This window comes from Pongo pygmaeus, chromosome 6 (genome assembly GCF_028885625.2).
Source record: "Pongo pygmaeus isolate AG05252 chromosome 6, NHGRI_mPonPyg2-v2.0_pri, whole genome shotgun sequence".
Classification (NCBI taxonomy): Eukaryota; Metazoa; Chordata; class Mammalia; order Primates; family Hominidae; genus Pongo; species Pongo pygmaeus.
Window position 1 is genome coordinate 102,488,769 of NC_072379.2, and position 22,319 is coordinate 102,511,087.

At 38.5% G+C, this 22,319-nt stretch overlaps 1 protein-coding gene across 1 annotated transcript in view; it reads right to left on the reverse strand.

Moving 5' to 3' along the window:
• The window catches only part of ORC5 (origin recognition complex subunit 5), an 89,321-nt gene extending 78,799 nt beyond the window's left edge, over positions 1 to 10,522 (reverse strand). Inside the window, exons 1-4 of the mRNA XM_054494995.2 lie at positions 10,319 to 10,522; positions 6,651 to 6,743; positions 3,268 to 3,468; positions 305 to 379 (exon numbers count right to left, since the gene is read on the reverse strand). Of these exons, the coding sequence (XP_054350970.1) occupies positions 305 to 379; positions 3,268 to 3,468; positions 6,651 to 6,743; positions 10,319 to 10,390 (441 nt within the window). The 5' untranslated portion in view covers positions 10,391 to 10,522. The remainder of the gene's footprint in view (positions 1 to 304; positions 380 to 3,267; positions 3,469 to 6,650; positions 6,744 to 10,318) is intronic.
• Positions 10,523 to 22,319: the final 11,797 nt, after the last annotated feature.

Below are 22,319 nucleotides of genomic sequence, written 5' to 3' on the forward strand. Positions count from 1 at the left end.
AAATCCTGGAGATTTTAAAGTCTGGCCCTCTGCCATTTATTCTAGCAACATCCAAAAACTTTTAATAGAAAGCAGTGACTTCATAATTACAGAGAAAAAGCTAAAATAATTGAAGAATAAATGCTATCAAATCACCAACTGATTTTACTATGAAAAAAACACTGAGCTTTACTGATAAAAGAAATGCAAACTAAAATTATATTAAAATACTAATTCTCACCTATCAAATAGCAAAATGAAAAAATTTTACAACACAATCCATTGATTAAGTTGTGGGGAAAAAGCACTTTCTCACATTACTTACCAATTCTTGTAATCTAAGAAATCCAGGCAAAAGATTTGCTTCCATATCTCTTAGATACTCTGCTTTATCTAGAACCTTTAAAAAACAAGAAAACAAAACAAAAAGAAATGCATTTACAAAGCCTTTACAAAATCACATGATTTGACTATGTCCCCCAAAGTTCATGTGTTGGAACTTAATCCCCAGTGCAGCAGTATTGGGAAGAGAAGCTGCATAAAAGATGATTAAGTCATGAGGGCTCTGTCCTCATGAATGAATTAATATTGTTATCAAGGGAGTGGGTTATTGAAAGAATGGCTTTGTTATAAAAGGGACTTCTGCCACCTCTTGCTCTCACTCTCATCCTCTCTTGTACTTCTACCTTTCATCATGAGAGGAGGCAGCAAGAAGGCCCTTGCCAGATGCAGGGCCTCAACCTTTGACTTCCTAACCTCCACAACTGTGAGAAATAAATGTCTTTTCTTTATAAATTACCCAGTCCTTGGTAGTCTGTTATAGCAAGTGGGTAAGAGGCAGAGGTTGGAACAGGTTGCAGGGCTCAGAAGACAGGAAGAAGTGGGAAAGTTTGGAACTTCCTAGAGACTTGTTGGATGGCTTTGACCAAAATGTTGATAGTGATATGGACAATGAAGTACAGACTGAGGTGGTCATAGATGGACATGAGGAACTAATTGGGAACAAGGAATAAAAGTGACTCTTGCTATGTTCTAGCAAAGAGAAGGCTGGCATTTTGCCCCTGCCCTAGAGATCTGTGGAACTTTGAACTTGAGAAAGATGATTTAGGGTATCTGGTGGAAGAAATTTCTAAGCAGCAAAGCATTCAACAGGTGACCTGGCTGATTCTGAAAGCATTCAGTCATATGCATTCACAAAGAGATTATCTAAAACTGGAACTTATATTTAAAAGGGAAGCAGAACATAAAACTTTGGAAAATCTGTGGCCAGACCATGAGGTAGAAAATAAAAAACCCATTTTCTGGGGAGAAATTCAAGCCAGCTGCAGAAATTTGCATAAGTAACAAGGAGCCAAATGTTAACAGCCAAGACAATGGGGAAAATGTCTCCAAGGTCTTCACCTGGCAGCCCATCCCATTACAGGCCCAGAGGCCTAAGAGGGAAAAATGGTTTCGTGGGCCAGGGCCTTGCTGCTTTGTGCAGTCTTGGAACTTGGTGTCCTGCATCCCCACTCATGGCTAAAAGGGGCCAGCATATAGCTCAGGCCATTGCTTCAGACGGTGCAAGCCCCAAGCCTTGGCGGCTTACATGTGGGGCCTGCAGGTGCACAGAAATCAAGCATTAACGTTTGGGAACCTCTGCCTAGATTTCAGAGGATGTACAGAAATGCCTGGATGTCCAGGCAGAAGGTGGCTGTAGGTGTGGGGCCCTCACAGAGAACCTCTACTAGGGCAGTACAGAAGGGGAATGTGGGGTTGGACCCCCCCCCCCAGAGTCCCCACTGGGGCACTGCCTAGTGGAGCTATGAGAAGATGGCCACCATCCTCCAGACCCCAGAATGGTAGATTCAACAGCTTGCATTGTGTGCATGGAAAAGCCACAGATACTCAACACCAGGCTGTGAAAACAGCAGAGAGGGCAACTGTACCCTGCAAAGCCACAGAGGTGGAGCTGCACGAGGCCAGGGGAGCCCACTCTTGCATCAGTGGGCTACATGTGAAGCATGGAGTCAAAGGAGATCATTTTGGAACTTTAAAGTTTAATGACTGCCTTATTGATTGCAGACTTTCATGGGGCCTACAGCCCCTTTGTTTGGGCCAATTTCTCCCATTTGAAAAGGCTGTATTTACCCATTGCCTGTATCTCCTTTGTATCTAGGAAGTAACTAACTTGCTTTTGATTTTACAGGCTCATAGGTGGAAGGGACTTGCCTTATCTCAGATGAGACTTTGGACTTGGACTTTTGGGCTAATTAAGCTGGAATGAGTTAAGACTTTGGGGGACTATTGGGAAGCCACAGTTGACTTTGAAATGTGAAACCAACATGAGATTTGGGAGAGGCCAAGTGTGGAATGGTGTGGTCAGGCTTTGTGTCCCCATCCAAATGTCATCTTAACTTGTAATCTCCATAATCCCCATGTGCCAAGGGAGAGACCAGGTGGAGGTAAATGAATCTTGGGGGTGGTTCCCCCATGCTGTTCTTGTGATAGTGAGTTCACATCTGATCTGACAATTTTATAAGGAGCTTCTCCTTCCTTCTACTTTGTGAAGCAGGTGCCTTGCTTCCCCTTTGTCTTCTGCCGATTATAAGTTTCCTGAGGCCTCCCCAGCCATGCTGAACTGTAAGTCAATTAAACCTCTTTCCTTTATAAACTATCCAGTCTTGGGTAGTTCTTATCCAATTCCAAAGATGATCATTTTAACATGTCTTCAGAGTAACCAGGCATATTTGTTGCTCTAAAGTCTTTACTATCTCCTATCCACTCCCTAAGAAATTAAATAAAGTGCTTTAGTATAGTTTTCTAGACCTTCCATGATCTGTCCCAACCTATCTTCCAGTCTTCTTTTTCTCCCTTCATACTTTATAACCCACTAAAACTAGACTATTTGGTACTCTCTGGCCTCCATTTTCAGCTGCATGCCTTTATTTATATAATTCTATCTGAAATTCCTCTACTTCAATTTCTTCCTAGAATACTCTGATTCATTTAGGTCTGTCTCAAATGCCAATACCTCATGAAGCTGTACTGGACACACACAGTCAATATTTTGCATCTGGTGACAATCACTTATCACATTCTGCATGTAGTCATATGTATGTGTCAGACCTTTTCTATTAAATGAAGCTTCCCTTGGATAAGGAATATGTTTAATACATTTCTGTATACTAAAAGCACCTGGCACAGAGCACTGTACATAATGAGACTCAAAACAAATACATGAAAATTGATCTAATAAATTATCAGTTTTCAAGATAAGAGATGATGTAATCAAATGAAATTACTTACAATATATACAGTCTGATCTTTAAGATTTTCAGCTGTGGTTACTTGTTTAAACAAGCGAACAAAGTCATTAAATGTTTCACAGGTTATTTCAGTAGAACAACCATCCTCTGAAGAACTAAGATGATTCAATTTGTTTAAAATTTGTTCCAAAAGCAGCCTCAAGGTAAAGCATTCAACACAATTCACAAAGACATGTGGGAGCTGAAAATGAAAACCAAAACACTGTAAGTAAAGAAGAAAACACACAGACACAATAATGGCTGTGCTGGATATTCTCCATTTGCCTTTCTAAATCTATATCCCACCAAACCCACCCCATGCCTCAAGAGCCTGACAGCTACAGAATTACATCACCTGGACTCTCTTATTTTCTGGCTCTGGATGGAGAAGCCAATGGAAAGAACCAGCAGGAGACTAAGGGAGAATGGTGGGAGAGAAGTTTGGATATTGATTTCCTTGATTCTCACCATGACCCCTCAGTGGCCCTAGCTTGGCAGTGGATACTCTTCTACCAAAGATCAAGTTGGACAGCCCCTCTTCTAAGGCTACACCTCTTGTTTGGTTCCAATAACAGCTCCTTTCTATGGTCCCTTCAGGCCTGAAGGTGGTAAAGGCCCTGGTGTACCATCATCCCTTAGTGATTCCCATAAAATTTCCTCAATCTTTATAAAATTGTCCCTTCATTAAACTCACTTCAATTATTTCTTTCAGCTTGCCATTTCTTTCTTATGGAAATTCAAAGCAAATCTGTATTTTCCTATAAAGAATTCTTATAAAGAAATCAGCCAGGTATGGTGGCTCATGTCTGTAATCCCAAGGCTTTGGGTCAGGAGTTCCAGACCAACCTGGGCAACATTGCAAGACCCTGTCTCTATTTAAAAAAAAAAAAAAAGAAATCTAAGTATATTTGAATGTTAAAATTCTTAACAGGAATTTCACACTTATAACTTTAATATAATATCCTTGAATAAATGTTTGCTAAGTCAAAAAAAAGAATTTTAAGAGTTAGAAACCATAGCAATCCTCCTACGAGGACTGTAAGCACTAGTTCTTTGCTAGGCATATGGCTCCTGCCTGTAATCCCAGGGCTTTAGGAGGGGTGGGAGGATCATTTGACCCCAGGAGTTCAAGATCAGCCTGGGAAACACAGTAAGACTCCGTCTTAAAAAAAATTAAAAAAATTAGACAGGCCTGGTGGAGCACGTCTATAGTCCCAGCTACTTGGGAGGCTGAGGTGGGAGTATCACTTGAGCCCAGGAATTCATGGTTGCAATGAGCTGTGATCATACCACTGCACTCCAACCTGGGCAATAGAGCAAGACCCCATTTAAAAACAAAACAAAACAAAAAAAACTAGCCCTTCATTTAAAAAACTATCAAAATATCAAAATGAGTTAACTCCAGAAGTAATAAGGTCACAAACGAGACTTGCTCACAAATACAGTCTATCCTCAAAATAAGATCACAAAAGCAGATTCATTCTGAGGAAGACAACTTGTGGCATTTGGCACAAATAATGGAATTGGTAACTATTTTTAGTGATTTTATAAACTTTATCCAATAAGGAGGCTTTTCTTTCTCTGAATAACAGTGTCACTAAAGCCACATTAAACTTACTTGGGGACAGTTTCACCAGCATTTGCTAACTCACTTCTCTCTCACTCCTTTACTGTCCTTTACGAACAAAAGTCCACAACATCTCTGTTATGGATAGTGTCTTGCTTACGGCATTTGTGCTATCCATGACCTTTAAAGGCAGCATATTCTAAGTGCCTGTCTGAGTCCCTGTATCAGAAGTAGTAACAATAAACATACATTACACTGATTAAGTAACAGCAGAAACTACAATGTGATAAAAAATGGAATACAGTCCTTAAATATAAAACTTCCTTATTGGGTTTTATTGCTTTTATTCAACATATATTTGGGGGCACTTCATTCAGGGGGTTCTGAAATGCAAATGCCTGGACCAAGACCTTGTACACTCAGATTCTGAAGTCTAGTATATAGCCCAGGCATATGTGTTTTTAAAATGCACAGCTGATCTTTGGGATCAAAAGCTGAAATCCACAACTTAATAAGCTGAAATCCACAAGTTAATACGTACCAAGTAATGTGCTTGGTGCTGGGGATAATTTCAAGAAACTCACAGTCTAAAGCCAGGGAAACATAAACACAAAATCATAGCTGAGAGGGCTAAATATTATGACAGAATTAAGCACAGGGTGCTAAGGTTGCAAAACAGGGGGGCATCTGATACAGCCTAGAGGATCAGGAAAGACCTTATAGAGTATAAGTAGAAGAAAACCTGGCAAAATAAATAAGCATTTGCCAAGCAACAGGAAGAGTGAGTACAGGAAAGCCATTCCAAGTAGGGGAGCAACATGTGCCATGGCTTGAAAGTAAGAGAGCAGGAACTGTACACAGTTCAGTATGCCATCCTAAACATGCATCCTCAGCACTAGAGGAGGACGGGGTTAGCAAGCCAAAGCCTGCGGGCTAGCCACCTGTTTTTGTACATACTGTTGCTTTGAAACACAGTCATGCCCATTCACATAGAGAATGCCCATGGCTGCTTTCACAATACAGCAGAGTCAAGTAGGTGAGACAGAAACTATGTGGTCCACAAGCACAAAATGTTAGTTATCTGGCCCTTAAGAAAAAGACTGCCCATCTCTGGTTTAGGATATGAAAGGGAGTATGGCAATACTCATCAATAATAGCAGCTAACCTTTATTGAGTGCTTACTATGCACTATGTACCACATAAAGCACTTTCCATGTACTAACATTTACTTCTCTTAATCCCAAATGTTGTCACTCTGAGCCAACTTTGCAGATGGAGAAAGCACTAACTGGTGAATCCAAAAAGGAACATGAGTCTGCCAGACTCCACAGCCCAAACTCTTAACCACTGTGTTATGAAAGATAAATTCAGCTCATGAAAGGTCTTATACATTGGGCGAATTACTTGAACACTGCCCTGAAGATATTAAGTAAGATTTGCATGGCCTAGCTGCTGGGTGAAGATTGCAAATAAGAGGCTTACAGAAATACATGGAAAAAAACAATGGTAAATGAAAATCCTAGCAGCAATGGCTAGGATTAAAGGTAGATGGAGACATGATTTTAAGAATGTGAAGCAACGGACTAAGTTTATTGATGTGATTTACTAAATGAGGGAAGATGGGGAAAAAGTTAAGAAAGTGCAAGTTTGGACTACTGTGTCAATGACAGTAGATCATTCATGGAGAAAGATAATATGGGAAGAAGAGCAATGTAAAGGTGGTATGTTCAATTTTGCATTTGTGGAGATTCACAATTATCAGTACCAATATTATACACTAAGAATGGCAAAGAAATATTTAATATTTTTATTCTTACCTCTAAAGTTTTCAACAACGTTTGTGTTACATAGGTCTTTCCACTAGCAGTATGTCCATAAATAAAAATGGATGGAAAGCTGAAATGATGTCTCTAACGAGAGAAAAGACAAATATGAGGCTGCACATACAAAATAGAAAATAAACACTTATCAACTTGTGAGAAAGTTGTATGTGGAAAAGTAAAATATTCAATCCAAATTCCTAACAGTGAGCATATTGTGGATGCGTCAACACACTTTGAACCTACTTGAATTCAACTCCAAGCACTTTCTTTGTTATGAAATTAAAATTTCTGTAACATATTTGGCATATTTTATTATGTACTATATATTTACATTTTTATTATTGTACAGGTTTACATATACAAACTTGTATTTTCAACTTCACAGCAGATTTAAGAGATTTTTCAAGGATAATTTTGTTCATACTCCATTTTTATATTACTCCTTCTTAAAGACTCTTATCTCCTGGGATGCCACAACTTCACTATACATTTTACTGCTATGAAATTAAGTACATATAATCAAAAGATTAAAAGGAATTTCAAAGGTCCTCATTCTTAGGAAAACTTACAGACTACTTCTGAACTATGCATACTCACTGATGCTGGCATAAATGCATACATTAGATCACATAAAACACTAATAAAATCTACATAGCATTTATTTTAAAATACATATTTGCAAGATCCTCCTGCAGTACATTAAGTTAGCAGCTTAGAGAAAAGTAAATATTGTCAAAGGTCTCTCTGGTCTAGTTAATACTACAAATACTTCATTCCTTAAATGAACACTTTCATTAGATACCTACTAAATGCTGAAAACCATGAGGTACTGAAGAGAATAAATATCAGTAAAAGATATTATCTACTTTGAAGGAAATTATAGTTTACATTTTTAAAATAATTATGGGAAAACTGGATTATTTTTTAATAATACTCTTTTTTTTTTTTTTAGATGGAGTCTCACCCTGTCACCCAGGCTGGAGTGCAATGGCGTGATCTCGGCTCACTTCAACCTCTGCCTCCCGGGTTCAAGCGATTCTCCTGCCTCAGCCTCCTGAGTAGCTGGGATTACAGGCGTGTGCCACCATGCCCAGCTAATTTTTGTATTTTTAGTTAAGATGGGGTTTCACCATGTTGGTCAGGCTGGTCTCGAACTCCTGACCTTGTGATCTGCCTGCCTCGGCCTCCCAAAGTGCTGGGATTACAGGTGTGAGCCACTGCACCTGGCCTATTTTTTAATAATACATTTTTTTAAATAATTACAAGAAAATGGGATTATGCAATTTCTATCAGAAAGTTGAGTCTCTATTAATTATCATCGATTACAGCAACAGTCACAAACATTTATTACATTCAAGTCACTAAGTTAAACATTTCCTTTTACAAGACAAATCAGGAACTCAGATTTACGCAGGAAAAAGACTTTCTAAATGGCAAACAGCTACGGCAAAAGTAGCTCAACTGCTAAAAATAGACTAAAAATTTACTGGAAATGAATAGGTAATTTAATACATGAATCTTTTTCTAAAGTTTATATGTAACAATCATATAAATTAACTGGCTCAAAAATTCTGTCTCAGCAGGGTGCAGTGGCTCAAGCCTGTGATCCCAACACTTTGGGAGGCCAAGGCAGGCAGATCACTTGAGTTCAGGAGTTCGCCTGGGAAATACAGTGAAACCCCACCTCTACAAAAAACACAAAAATAGCCAGGCTTGGAGGCACACACCTGTGGTCCCAGCTACTCGGAGGCTGAGGTGGGCGGATTGCTTGAGCCTGGGAGGCAGAGACTGCAGTGAGCCAAGATCATGCCACTGCACTCCAGCCTGGGAAAGAAAGCCAAACCCTGTCTCAAAAAACAAAAAAAAATTCTGTCTCAAAAATTAAATGCTGAGTATCTCTGCTATCCATTACACGTTGCCTAATAATACCTTAAACATCCTTCCTATTGTGACCTGTAATTATATTGAACTGTTCCACTGTTATTTAACCTTTCACCTTTATAAATCTCGCTAACATAAACTGCAATAAGCTAGTGCCTGATACAGAAAAGGTGCTCAGTAAATATTTATTTATTGAACAAATAAATGAGTCTTCTTAAAAACATGAACCAATTTTTTATATTTCTTTGCTATAGTTCTTTGTATTTCCCACATGCACAGCACCTTGCAGAAAACTGATATTAAAATATTGTTAAACATAATTTTCATTAAGAGCAAAGGTCAAAAACCCTTCTGTGATCCACCACTAAGTCAATACTACTCATCCTTATTTGCCAATGTTCTTTTTCAGCAGAAGCATTTCTGGCTGGAGTGATCTGCGTTCCATAGATGAAATGCAGAGAACATAATCAAGAAAATGCTCCAGTAATAATATAACTGTAATTGAAAGCATTATAAATAGAAAATTAATTGAAGATGCAGTTGTTGACCTCTAACTTCCCTAAATAATGCACCCCTTTAGACAGAGAGTAGTACTTTTCCATTAATGCTTCACAGGCCACCTCAAATTGCCATGCAATATTTCTAGTTGGATGAAAGTACAGTCACGTGTTCAAAGATGGACCACATATATCACAGTGGTCTCATAATATTATAATACCCTATTTTCACTGTACCTTTTCTATGTTTAGATACTTTTAGATGCAGACTCATCACTGTGTTACAACTGCCTACAGTATTCAGTATAGTAGCACCGCTGTAGAGGTTTATAGCCTAGGAGGAACAGGCTACACCATACAGCCTAGGTGTATAGCAGGCTACACCATCTAGGTTTGTGTAAATATACTTTCTGATATTCACAGGGATTAAATTGCCTAACGATGCATTTCTCTGGACGTATCCCCCTCATTAAGTGGCAGCAACGCATGACTGTACTTAAAAAAGCAAACCAGAAGATGGGGGTATGAGTATGACCCTAAATTCTCATTCACTCTCTTCGCAGGTAAGATCCAAGTTTGATTAATTCCAATTCTGATTGAGTCTGAATCAAAAAGCACATCAAAGACCACCAGAAAATAGTCAAAAATAGTTAAATTTTGAATTGGTGAATGCTACCCTCTGCCTATTGAAAGGACTCCCTACGTATCTATGTTTATCAAGAGACGACAAACTCCTCTCTAGGGCATCCTGTGAACTATCAGTTAAGGAGAAAAGTTTACCCTAGACCTCTTCGGGACTGTTATAATTCTGGAAAAGCCAGTAAATTTTTAAATCTGAAGCACTGCTTTGGCCCTTAGTGGCCTTGAAAGCAACCACCTCTCTACACTTGACTCACTCCAACTACCGCACAGAAACGTGTGAACTTACATTTGAATAAATAACACCCTGCAAACACATCTGTTACATAAATGTCATTGGGTTGGGGTAAGATAATAAGCAATTTCTAGGAGCTAATGTGGGCAAACTTCTCAAAAGTGTGGCGTGTGTCAAACACGTCTTAGGCAACGTCCTATAATGCAGGCCGGTCCTTCTCAGACAGTCTCTTCTTCAATATTCGGAAGAGACTGTGGGTGAAGGTGCAGTACAAAATCACAACACCCCTATTTAACATAAAAACGGGCTTTTGGCCCTAAATTCAAACATGTAAAAAAAATATTGGAACAGGTCGCACGACTACCGAAACGTCTGCCTCCAGGATCTGGAAGACAGTTTAACTACAATACCTCTCCAAACAAGGACTGCAAGATGGACACTTGAGACTCGCGACAAAGCACCACGTTTTCCAAGTGGGGCATTCTGGCGGGCACCACCGCAGAGGCCAGTGCAGCCAGCCCACAGGACCCTTGCACAACACAGAGCCTCTTCCGAATCCGGCGGCCCACGCTCCCGCCGGAAACCGGACCCGCAGCGTCGTGGGAGGAGCCGGCACTGCCGGGCTGCGGCGTGACGGCAGCGCGTACGCCGAGCGTCGCCGCCGCTCTAGTCTCACGGCCGGAACCATCGTCTTCTCGCTGGTCCTGTGCGCGCCGGGTTTTGCGGGTTCTTCGGCTTGGTGGGGACTTCGGGTTGACGCTTTTTCCACTCAAAGGCTAAGAAGACGACATGGAGATGGGCGAATAGGGAAGGGGTGGAAGGGGTTAAGGGGGTGCCGTAAGCCTCCGATGACCCGTGAACCCCGTGCCTTTAGTTTTCCTGGCTGGAAGCCCCAAGTTTAGAAACCTTGAGTGCCTAAGAAGACGGACCGGGAGCTGGGGCCCTTAGAGGGACGTGGAAGGCGGACTTAGAAGACTAATATTGTCAAAAAATGTTTTTTTTTTGTTTTGTTTTGTTTTTTCCTGACGAAGTTGTGGGAAATCAGTGGCATTGAGTACAAAACAGGGTGTAATGGGGTTTAATGCACAGCTTGGAATTACTATTTTTCGTGCAAGCCTGAAACCAGATGTGGAAGTCCTCTCAAGCCTAATGGGAGGAAGGCGTAGTGTGTGTTGGTGAGGGTGATAATAAAAATAATGCTACTTTTAGCATTAGGCTTTCACGTGTATTTATTGGTGGGGCACCTACTAGCAACTAAACACTAGAAGATTCTGGAAATAAGATACAGAAGTAGGTAAGTGCGTGGTGGAAAGAGAGCTTGGCGTCCTGAAACCCCTGGGTTGGGACCACTGACTCAACTGCTGAATAGTGGGACTTTGGAATAGTTGAGCCTCAACTTCCTTATCTATAAAATAGGGATAATACTGGCTAGGTTATTGCTAGGAGTAAAAGATCCTGTACATACTACCGGTTATACATAAATTTAAATCGCGGACTTCAATCTGCCCATAGATTGTAGATCAAAAGGACGGTCAAAAGGATCTTTTGAGAATTGTGGTATATAACGTATTAGCTAGTCAAAATCATATTTTCACAGCAACAATTCAAAAGCATTTGCCCAGGTACTTTTAATAGAGAATTCTAAAGGTTATAATGGGACCATCCATTAAATTTCAATGTCTCCAAGGGAAGCTGGCCTCTGCTACTCTCCCAAGACTTTGTTATATATCTGTAACATACTATGCATATAATGTATACATATATTATAATCATAACAATACATCTGTATAGCATTCAGTAAAACTGACTAAATTGTCTAAAATGTTAGTCTTCCGCTCTATATACTTTATGAGGGCAGGAAACACTGTCTTCACAGTTCAATTTCCAGCATACACAGTTAATGCCTGGCAGTTACATAATAAACAGTCAAATAATTGTTGATCTGAGAGAACATGCCTTACCATCTGGATGATTTAGGACAGTTTCTCAGAGGAGAGAACCTGGAAGCTGAGGCTGAAGAAAAGATTCACCTGTGAGACCAAGAAGGAAATTGTAAACAAAATAATGTAAAGACAAAAAGGGACAAATGGGCAATTCCATACCAGAAACTAGCAAATAGTTTTTACGTATAAACCTGGAGAGTAGTAGGAGGTCAGGCTGGGGACCAATAAAGAATTTTAGGCAGAGAAGCAAATGTTGAGATTTGACTTAGAAATATCCCTTCTGGCTACAGTGTGGAACGTGGAATCAATTTCATTTGTTGAAAAGACTATTGCAATATCCCAAACAGTAAATAATAATGGCCTCAATAAACAATGGGAATAAGTGAGAGGGAATGGTAATTAAAGTTTATTAAACATAATGTGGCCGACACTGTGATAGATATATTACTCCCATTTAAATTTTAACAATATTATAATAGATACCATTCTTGTTTCACATTTGGAAAAACCAGCTGAGGTTAGGTAATTTATCCAAAGATTTATATAATTACTTGAACTTAGATCTGGTTATTCCTAAAGCCCTTAATCTTTTTACTACCCCATACTGAGAATGGGCTAAGTCTGAGAGAAATTTAGAAGTCTACTTTGTAGAACTCAGTAGCTGTTTGTAAGAGATGGAGGGAGGAGTCATAGAGACTAGCATTTAGGTTTCTGACATAGGTGATTTTAGGTTTTGCCAGTAGTGAAATAAGAAATAAGGAATACAGATGAAAAGCCAGATGGAAAAATAAGGAGCAGGTTTATAGATTTAGTTTTATCTTTATGGAATAAGAAATGACCCAAGCGAGTTTGTTATATTAAATTTGAAGTGTCTGCAAAATAACCAGATAAAGAAGTCCAGTAAAAATGGGATCTGTAGCTTGAGAGAGAAGGGCCCGGAGAAGGAGACACAGAAATATATACATATAGGTAGTATATAGGTAGTTGAGCCAGTCATCTAAATGAGATTATTCATGGGTGTTTGTTTCATGGATTTCATGGAATTATTTGAAAGTAATTAACTAGGACTAGGGAATAGAAGGGAATTTTCTCAACTAGATAAAGAGCATCTATGAAAAAAACTACAGCTAATATAATTAATTGTGAAATACTAATGCATTCCCCCCTTCATTCAGGAACAAGGTAAGGATGTCTGTTCTCATTCCTCTGTGCACCATTGTGCTGGAGGTTGTAACCAGTGCAATAAGAAAAAGAAATTAAATGCACTCAGATTTGAAAGAAAAGAACCCGAATTTATTTGCAGACAACATGATTGTTATGTAGAAAATCTGATGGAATCTACAAAAAAGTTTCTAGAACTAATAAGAGAGCTTTGCAAGGTTTCAAGATGCAAGATTAACATAGAAAAAATAGTATTTCTATGTACTAGCAGTAAGTGATTGGGAATTGAAATTTAAAATAACAGCACAATTTCAATAGCATCAAAAATTATTAAATACTGAAGAACAAATCTGACACATGTAAGACTTGCACACTGAAAACTACAAAATATTACTGAGAGAAATTAAAGAAGACATTATTTTAAAATAGAGAGGTACCATGTTTAAGACTCAGACTCAATTTTGTTAAAATTTGTCACTTTTACCCCAAATTGATGTGTAGATTCAACACAATCCCAGTCAAAATCTTAGTGTGCTCTCTCTCTCTTTTTTTTTTTTGGAAGAAAATGACAATTTAAAAATAGGCTTTGCCAGGCGAACTGGCGCACACCTGTAATCCCAACACTTTGGGATGCCAAGGCAGGTGAATTGCTTGAGCTTAGGAGTTCGAGACCAGCGTGGGCAACATGGTGAAACCCCGTCTCTACAAAAAATGCAAAAATTAATTAGCCATAGTGGCTTGTGCCTGTGGCCCCAGCTACTCGGGAGGCTGAGGTAGGTGGATCACTTGAGGCCAGGAGGTCGAGGTTGCAGTGAGCTATGATAGCACCACTGCACTCCAGCCTGGGCAACAGAGCAAGACCCTGTCTAAGAAGAAATAAATAAGTAAAATGAGTTTTACAAAATAAAAATAGCCTAAAGATTTGAACAAGCACTTTACTGAAAAACGATATACTGACCACAACTAAGCACATAAAAGAATGTTCAACATCTTTAGTAATTAGGACAATGCAAATTAAAACCACAATAAGATACTACTACACACCTATTAGAATCTAGCCTGAAATTAAAAAGACTGACCATTCCGAAGTGTTGGCAAGGGTGTGGAGCAACTGAAACCTTCATACATTGTTGCCAGGAACGTAAAATGGTACAGCCACTTCGAAAAACAGTATGACAGTTTCTTAAAATTTAAGCAGACACCTACCATATGACCCAGCCATTCCACCCCTAGACGTTTACCTAAGAAAACATGAAAACATGTGTTCATACAAATACTTAGACACTACTATTCAGTGGTGTATTTGAAATCCAAGAATTGGAAACAAATTCCATCAAGAAGTAAATAGATTTAAAAATTCTGGGATATTCATACAAATATTTTTCAGCAATATAAAGGACTAAGTATGTGAAATAGCATGGATAAATCTCACAAATAATTATGCTAAATGAAATAAGCCAGATTCCCTCCCCCCACAAAAAATGTATGTACTGTATGCTTCTATTTTTATAAAATTCCAGAAAAAATAAACTAGGAAGTAGTAAAGTAGTAGTTAAAAAAGTGATAGTGACTGTCAGGTAATGAGGAGGTGGGTCAGAAAGGAGGTATTATAAAGAAGAGTGAGGAAATCTGGGGAATGGTGGATATTGTAGGTTGAATTATGTCCTCCTCCCAAAATTCACTGAGGTTCTAACTCCTAGAAGCTGTGAATATGGCCTTATTTGGAAATAGGGTCTTTGCAAGTTTAATCAAGTCAAGATCAGGTCATTTGGATGAGCCCTATTCCAATATTACTTTTGTGTTAATAAGAAGTGGCCATGTGAAGACGCAGAGACATGGGGAGAATGCCAAGGGGAGAATGCCAAGGGAAGATGGAGGTAGAGATTGGAGCAATGCATCTGCAAGCCAGGGAACGCACAGGATCACAGGCCCTCACCAGAAGCTAGGAGAGGCACATGGAACAGATTGTCCCTCAAGGCCCTCAGAAGGAATCTATATTGCTGACACCCTGATTTTGGGCTTCTAGCCTTCAGAACTGATAAAGAATACATTTCTATTGTTTTCAGCCACCTAGTTTGTGGTACCTAGGATATAAATACAATGATTATAGTCATTATCTTGATTGTTGCATTGTTTCATGGAAGCATATATATTTCAAAACCTATCAAGTTATTAAGGTATGCTAATTATACCTTAATAAAATTCCTCAAATTTAATTAATTAAAATAAAGGAGGATTGTGCATAGAATAATGATGATAGTATGTTATGACTGATAGTACTGATTAATCCAATTCTATTTCTCTGAAATCCATTTAGAAAACACAGAAAACCATCATCAATCTGTGACTGCTTTACTTGTGTCTGCAGTACATGTCTGTGCTTTCTTACCTTCAAGTCTTTGCTTCTAGAGTCACTTCTTGCACTACCCCACCTACATCCAAATTGAATAAATTATTCATTCATCAAATGAATTGAGTACCTACTTTCTCTGAAATGTTCTCAGTGTCCAGGTAGAGCAGTGAATAAAACAGAAACCCCCTCCCTACACAAAGGGTCATTATGAGGCTTATATTTTTGTCCACCTACACCTTTAGGCTCCATTTGAATCTGCCCAGTTCTGCCTCTAGAACCCCAAATCAAATACATGAAAGAGTGCTGGGCCCCGCCTTTTGCAATCACCATGAAGGCAGGCTGACTAGTGCCTCTCATTTACATATATATATCCTATTGGTTTTGTTTCACTGGAGAACCCTAATATATATATTTTTTAAATTCAGATTTATTGAGGCATAGTGCATATTTTCTCTTTTTAGTGTACAGTTCTGAGTTTTTATAAACATATACAGTCATGTCACCACTACCAAAATCAAGATATAGAACAATTTCATTACCCACAAAATTCCCCAGCACTCCTCTGTAGGCAGCCTCTTTCCCCTTCCCCCAGAATCTGGCAAACACTGATCTTATTTCTTTTCTTATGGTTTTACCTTTTCCAGAATGTCATACAAATGGAATCATATAATATGCAACATTTTGAGTTTACTTCTTTTTCTTCACGTAACACATTTGAAATTCATTCATGTTATTCCACGTATTAGCAGTTCATTCCTCTTTATTGATGAGCAAAAATCCATTACATAGATGCATCATAGTTTATTTTCCCGGTTAAGGACACTTTGTTTACATCAAGTTTTTAACATTATGAATAGAGTCACTATAAACAATCATGAACAGGGGTGTGTGTGTGTTTGTGTGTGTGTACGGTAATCACCTGACAGATTCTTCTTGTCCGTTGCACAGATAGAGCCAATTTACTGAGAGCTGAGACAGTGGTATTGCAATAGAGAAAGAAGTCAATAATTGCAGGGCCAGCCAAGCAGAAAGAAGGGAGTTTTTACTCAAATCAGCCTGCCTGAAAATTTAGAGGCTAGGATCTTTCAAGGATAGTTTGGTGGGCAGGGGGCTAGAAAATGGGGAATGCTGCTTTATTGGGTCAGCGATGAAATCATAGGGGGTCAAATCTGTCTCCTTTTGCTGAGTCAGTTCCTGCCTGGTAGTCACAAGACTAGATGAGCCAGTTTCTTGGTATGGGTTACCAGTCCAGATGGTGCCAGCTGGTCCATCAGAATGCAGGGTCTGGGAAGTACCTCAAACACCAATCTTGGGGTTCACAATAGTAGTGTTATCTATAGGAGAAATTAAGGTTACAAATCTTGTGACCTCTGGCTACCTGACTCTTGAATCATAATTCCAAGTTTGTGGCTAATTTGTTGGTTTTACAAAGGCAGTTTCAGTCCCTGAGCAATAAGGGAGTTAGTTTTGGGAAGGGATTGTTGTTATAGATTCCTCCCATATTTAGCTGGGCCTATACTCAGGAACGAACAAGGGAAGCTTGGAGGTTAGACGCAAGATATAATCAGTTAGCTTAGATCTCTCCATTAAAATTTTTGTGAGGGCAGTTTCAAACATAGGTATTTCATTTCACTTAAGTAAAATATAGAAGTGGGATTGCTGGGTTGTATGATAAATATATGTTTAAGTTCATAAGAAATTGCCAAACTGTTTTCCAGAGTGACTGCACTATTTCACATTCCCACTGGCAATTATGAGAATTTCAGATATTTGACATTCTTATCCTGTTGCTTTTAGCCCACCTGTGTTCTATTTTAAAACGGGTTTCTTGTAGGCAGTCTGTACAATTGGCCTTTTGTATCTGTGGTTCCACGTGCATGAATTCAACTAACAGGATCAAAAAATATTAGAAAAAAATAATAAGGAACAATACAACAATACAAATAATACAAATAATACAGTATAACAACTACTTACATAGCATTCATATTGTTTTAGGTATTGTAAGTAATCTAGAGATGATTTATACAGTATACAGGATGGCATGCATAGGTTTTATGCAAGTACTGTAGACATTTTATATAAGAAACTTAAACATCCACACGTTTTGGTATCCTTGATGGTCTGGGGGAACCAATCCCCCACAGATACCAAGGGACAGCTGTAGTGAGAACTTTCTTATTTATCCTTATTTATCTTGTCTGACAATTTCTGTGTTTCAATTTGTGTCTTCAGATGATTTATATTGTCTTAATGATTGATATAGTTGAACTGAAATCTATCATCTTGCTAGTTGTTTCCTATTTGTTTCATCTGTGTTTTTTCCTTTTTTCTCGTTTTTGCTCCTTGCTTTTAGGTTACTTGAGCATTTAAAAAAATTACATTTTGCCTCTGCTTTGGGCTCATTATGCCAGTTTTTAAAGTTGTTATCATGTTTGCCCTAGGGTTTATAATACATACGTTTAATTAACCACCATCTACCTTTAAACATATTAAACTGCTTCAAGACTACTGTAAGAACCTTACAACGGTACTTTCAATTCTCACCCCCACCTTTTGTGCTTTTGTTGTCACATCTTTTACGTCTTATTATATTATATAAACCCAAAATACGTTGCTACTAGACCAGTGCTGTGCAATAAAGCTTTCTGTTTTGTCCAATATTGTATTCACTGGCCACATGTGGCTGCTGAACTCTTGAAATGCGGCTAGTTATAACAATGGACTGAATTTTTAGCTTTTATTTTTAAATTTTTAATTAGTTTACATTATATTGCTACCTTTTGTTAGTGGCTAGTGTATTGAACTGTACAGATTTAGATAAACATATTTTAGAATGACTAAAATAAAAAATAAAACAGGGACTGGGCACAGTTGCACACTCTTGTAATCCTGGCACTTGGGAGGCTAAGGAGGGAAGATCACTTGAGCCCAAGAGTTTAAGACCAGATTGGGCAACATGGGGAGACCCCAACTCTACAAAAAATAAAATAAAATAATTATCCAGACATGGTGGTGTGCATCTGTAGTCCCAGCTACTTGGAGGATCTAAGGTGGGAGGATCGCTTGAGCCAGGGAGGTTGACACTGCAGTGAGATGTGATTGGATGACAGAGCAAGACCTTGTCTCAAAAAAAAAAAAAGAAAAAGAAAATTAAAATTAATAAATAAATAAGGCTCAGGCTTTTATATTAACATTCATTTAATCATTTCTGGAAATTTTTTATTTCTTTTTGTAGATCCAAATCTTTGCCTAGTATGATTTTCCTTCTGGTTGAAGAATTGTAATATTTCTTTTAAGGCAGATCTGCTGTTAACAAATTCTCTCATCTTTTTTTTCACCTTTATTTCTGGAAGATATTTTAGCTGAGTATATAATTCTGGGTGAGGATGGATTTTTTGCAGCATTTGAAATTGACATTACATTGTCTTCTGCTGTGGACGTCTTCAAGATTTTCTCTTTATTTGTCTTCAATAGTTTGAATATGATGGGTACAGGTGTATTATCTTTACTTTTTCTGTTTTCCTGCTTGGGTGTTCTCTGAGCGGTTTAGGTCTGTAATTTGATTCTTTCATTATTTAAAAAATTTTTTAGCCATGATCTCTTCAAATAGTTCTGCCCCTTTCTCTCTATTCTCTTCTGAAATTCCAACTGTAAGTATGTTAGATCACTGGTTGATGTCCTGCAGTATTTATATGTTCTGTTCTGATATTCCCATCCCACCCCTCCATACTCTATTCTCTCTGTGTTTCAGTTTCTGTTGCCTTATATTCAGATTCACTGATTGTTTCTTCAGCTTTGTCAAATCTACTGATGAACCTATCCAAGGCATTTACCATCTCTGCTACAATATTTTTTATTTCTAGCATTTCTATCTCACTCTTTTCTATAGTTTCTATCTCCAGTAAAATTCCCATCTGTTCCTTTCTACCTTTTCCTCAGATTCTTTTCTTTTTTCTTTTTCTGAGACAGAATCTCACTCTGGAGTGTGGTGGTACAATCCTAGCTCTCTATGACCTCCACCTCCTGGGTTCAGGCAATTCTTCTGCCTCGGCCTCCCATGTAGCTGGGACTACAGGCATGTGCACCATGCCCAGATAGTTTTTTGTATTTTTAGTAGAGACGGGGTTTCACCATGTTGGCTAAGGCTGGCCTTGAACTCCTGGCCTCAAGTGATCTGTCTGCCTCAGCCTCCCAAAGTCCTGAGATCAAGCCCAGATTCTTTAACATACTAATCAAAGTTATTTAAAATTCTCTGTCTAATGGCTCAAACATCTGGATCAACTGAGTCTCATTCTGTTGATTGCTTTGTCTTTGTCCGAGGCTTTTTTGTACTTTAAAAAAATTATATGTCTCTTAAGTTTTTATTGAATGCTATACATCATGTGTAGAACAGTGGAGATTGTGGTAAATACATGTTGAATACTCTTTATCTGAAATGATTGGGACCAGAAATGTTTCAGATTTTGGATTTTTTCAGATTTTTGAATATTTGCATTATACCTACTGGCTGAGCATCCCAAATCTAAAAATTGGAAATCAGAAATTCTCCAATGGGCATGTCCTCAGAGTTTCAAATTTTAAATGCTCAAATTTGGAATGCTCAAGTAGATATTAATGTGTGCCTGCATCAAGTCAAAGTAGTTCTGAGTGAGCTGCATCTGGGTCTTGTTGCTATGGTTACTTTCAGCTTCAAAATTTCTGTAGTTTTTCCTTATCCTTAGGGTGGGAGCTGGGTGATGACAGGGTTTGCTGCCTTTCTGCCAAAGGCTTAGGACTTTGTTTTATAAAGGACAAAGGTCAAGGCAGGGCTTTATTCATTTCTCAGTTTCCAACATTTTCCCACATTCATTTCCCAAAGGAGAGGTCGCCCCTCCTCTTCTTCCAGACTTGCACATCTGAGGGAGGCTTTCTCCTGCTCTGCCCTCAATCTTTCTTGTGAGTATCCAGTGAAGGTTCGTGGAGATGAGCCTGTGAATGAGTGTGAACTCCCTTTTTTTCTGTGGCTCCATGCTAGCCACAGTTGGCCTTTACCAAATCATTAAAAATTTTAGCTGAATGTTTTTGCCTGCTTGTATGGCAGCTGCCTTTTTTCCTCCAATATTCTTTTTTTTTCCTTTTCTTTTTTTTTAATTATTATTATTATTATTATTATTATACTTTAGGTTTTATGGTACATGTGCGCAATGTGCAGGTAAGTTACATATGTATACATGTGCCATGCTGGTGCGCTGCACCCACTAACTCGTCATCTGGCATTAGGTATATCTCCCAATGCTGCCATCAGTGACTCAGCGCTCATGTCTCATCTCCCCTTGACGGAGCCTGTCTTTTCCTACATTTTAGGCTACTTGGTTTCCTTGTCATTTTATTGTTATTGTTTTTGTTATTTTTTGAGATAGAGACTCACTCTGTCACCCAGGCTGGAGTGCAGTGGTGCAATCTTGGCTCACTGTAACTTCTGCCTCCTGGGTTCAAGCAGTTCCCCTGTCTCAGCCTCTTGAGTAGCTGGGATTACAGGCATATGCCACCATGCCTGGCTAATTTTTGTACATTTATTGTACAAAAATTATTTTGTACAATTTTTGTACTTTTCGTAGAGACACGGTTTCACCATGTTGGCCAGGCTGGTCTCGAACTCGTGACTTCAAGTGATCCTCCCTCCTCAGCCTCCCAAAGTGCTGGGATTACAGGCATGAGCCACCACTCCCGACCTCCTTGTCATTTTAGCTCTCTGACTGGTTAAAAAAGAATTACAATTTTTTAGTTTATCTAGCTTTTCTTATTGGAGTAGGAGCGATGCTCTTTCCAGATTATTGCACTCTAGATAATAGTAGAACTCAACTAGATATTTTTAAAATCCAAGCTCACATATCTTCTCTTGTCTCAATTTTCTTTTTATTCACCCTCTGTCCTGAGTTTGAACCTTTCACATATATGCTTTCATCATTGACTCAGGCTGCATCTTATAGGGAACCAAACCTAAGACATCTACCTATATAGTTTATTTCCAGCTCCAGTGCTATAAAACTCCCCCAATGTTCACAGCCCATAGATTGATTATTTGCATTTGTTATAGCACCTAAAATCTCAATCTTGTATTATGGCTATTTCTGCTTGTGTTTTTTAGGTACCAATGGGATTAAAATACCCAGAGTCATTTATTAATTCCTTCATTCATTAATCTAGCTTTTGTTTTTTTGAGATGTTTTTACATTTTTTTTAGAGACAGGGAGGGTCTCTGTCACCCAGGCTAAAGTGCAGCAGCTGTTCACCAGTGCAATCATAAAACATTATGGCCTCAAATTCCTGGGCTCAAGTGATCCTCCTGCCTCAGCCTCCCAAGTAACTGGGGCTACAGGCATGTGCCACCATGCCTGGCTAATCTAACATTTGCTGAGGACCTGTTATGCTAGAGTGCCAGACTGTGACCAAGAGACATATGGTAATAGTTCTCATGAAGCTTACAATCCAGTGGGGAAGACAATGAAGATGTAATTAGAAGCTTACTGAGCGCTATAAATGCAAAGCCTCAGTAAATAGAAATATAAACACAGAATAAATGAGAGGTTGAATAAATGTATAAATAATCCCTTCTCCACAATTACTTATCTCTCTTCTTGGTATTACATTTCACCTAAAATATAATGCTTCTTATGTTCCTGATCATATTATTCTAGAATTTTACCATAAATAGCTGCCCCAATTTTTTTATAAAACTTTTTCTCTGTTTGACAAATGATCAAAAAGTAGCTCCAAGCATTGACTTTATATTGCAGGACCACAGTCTCCAATGCTTCGTATTCCCTGAGAGCTACTAACATATATTAGAAGTCTTATATAATATTACATTGACTAGGACAAATATTTTGAAATTTGCCTCAACTAAAATTTATTTCACTTATTTCAATGAAAAATATTTTTAAAAATTATATTATAATAGAAAAAGAAAGT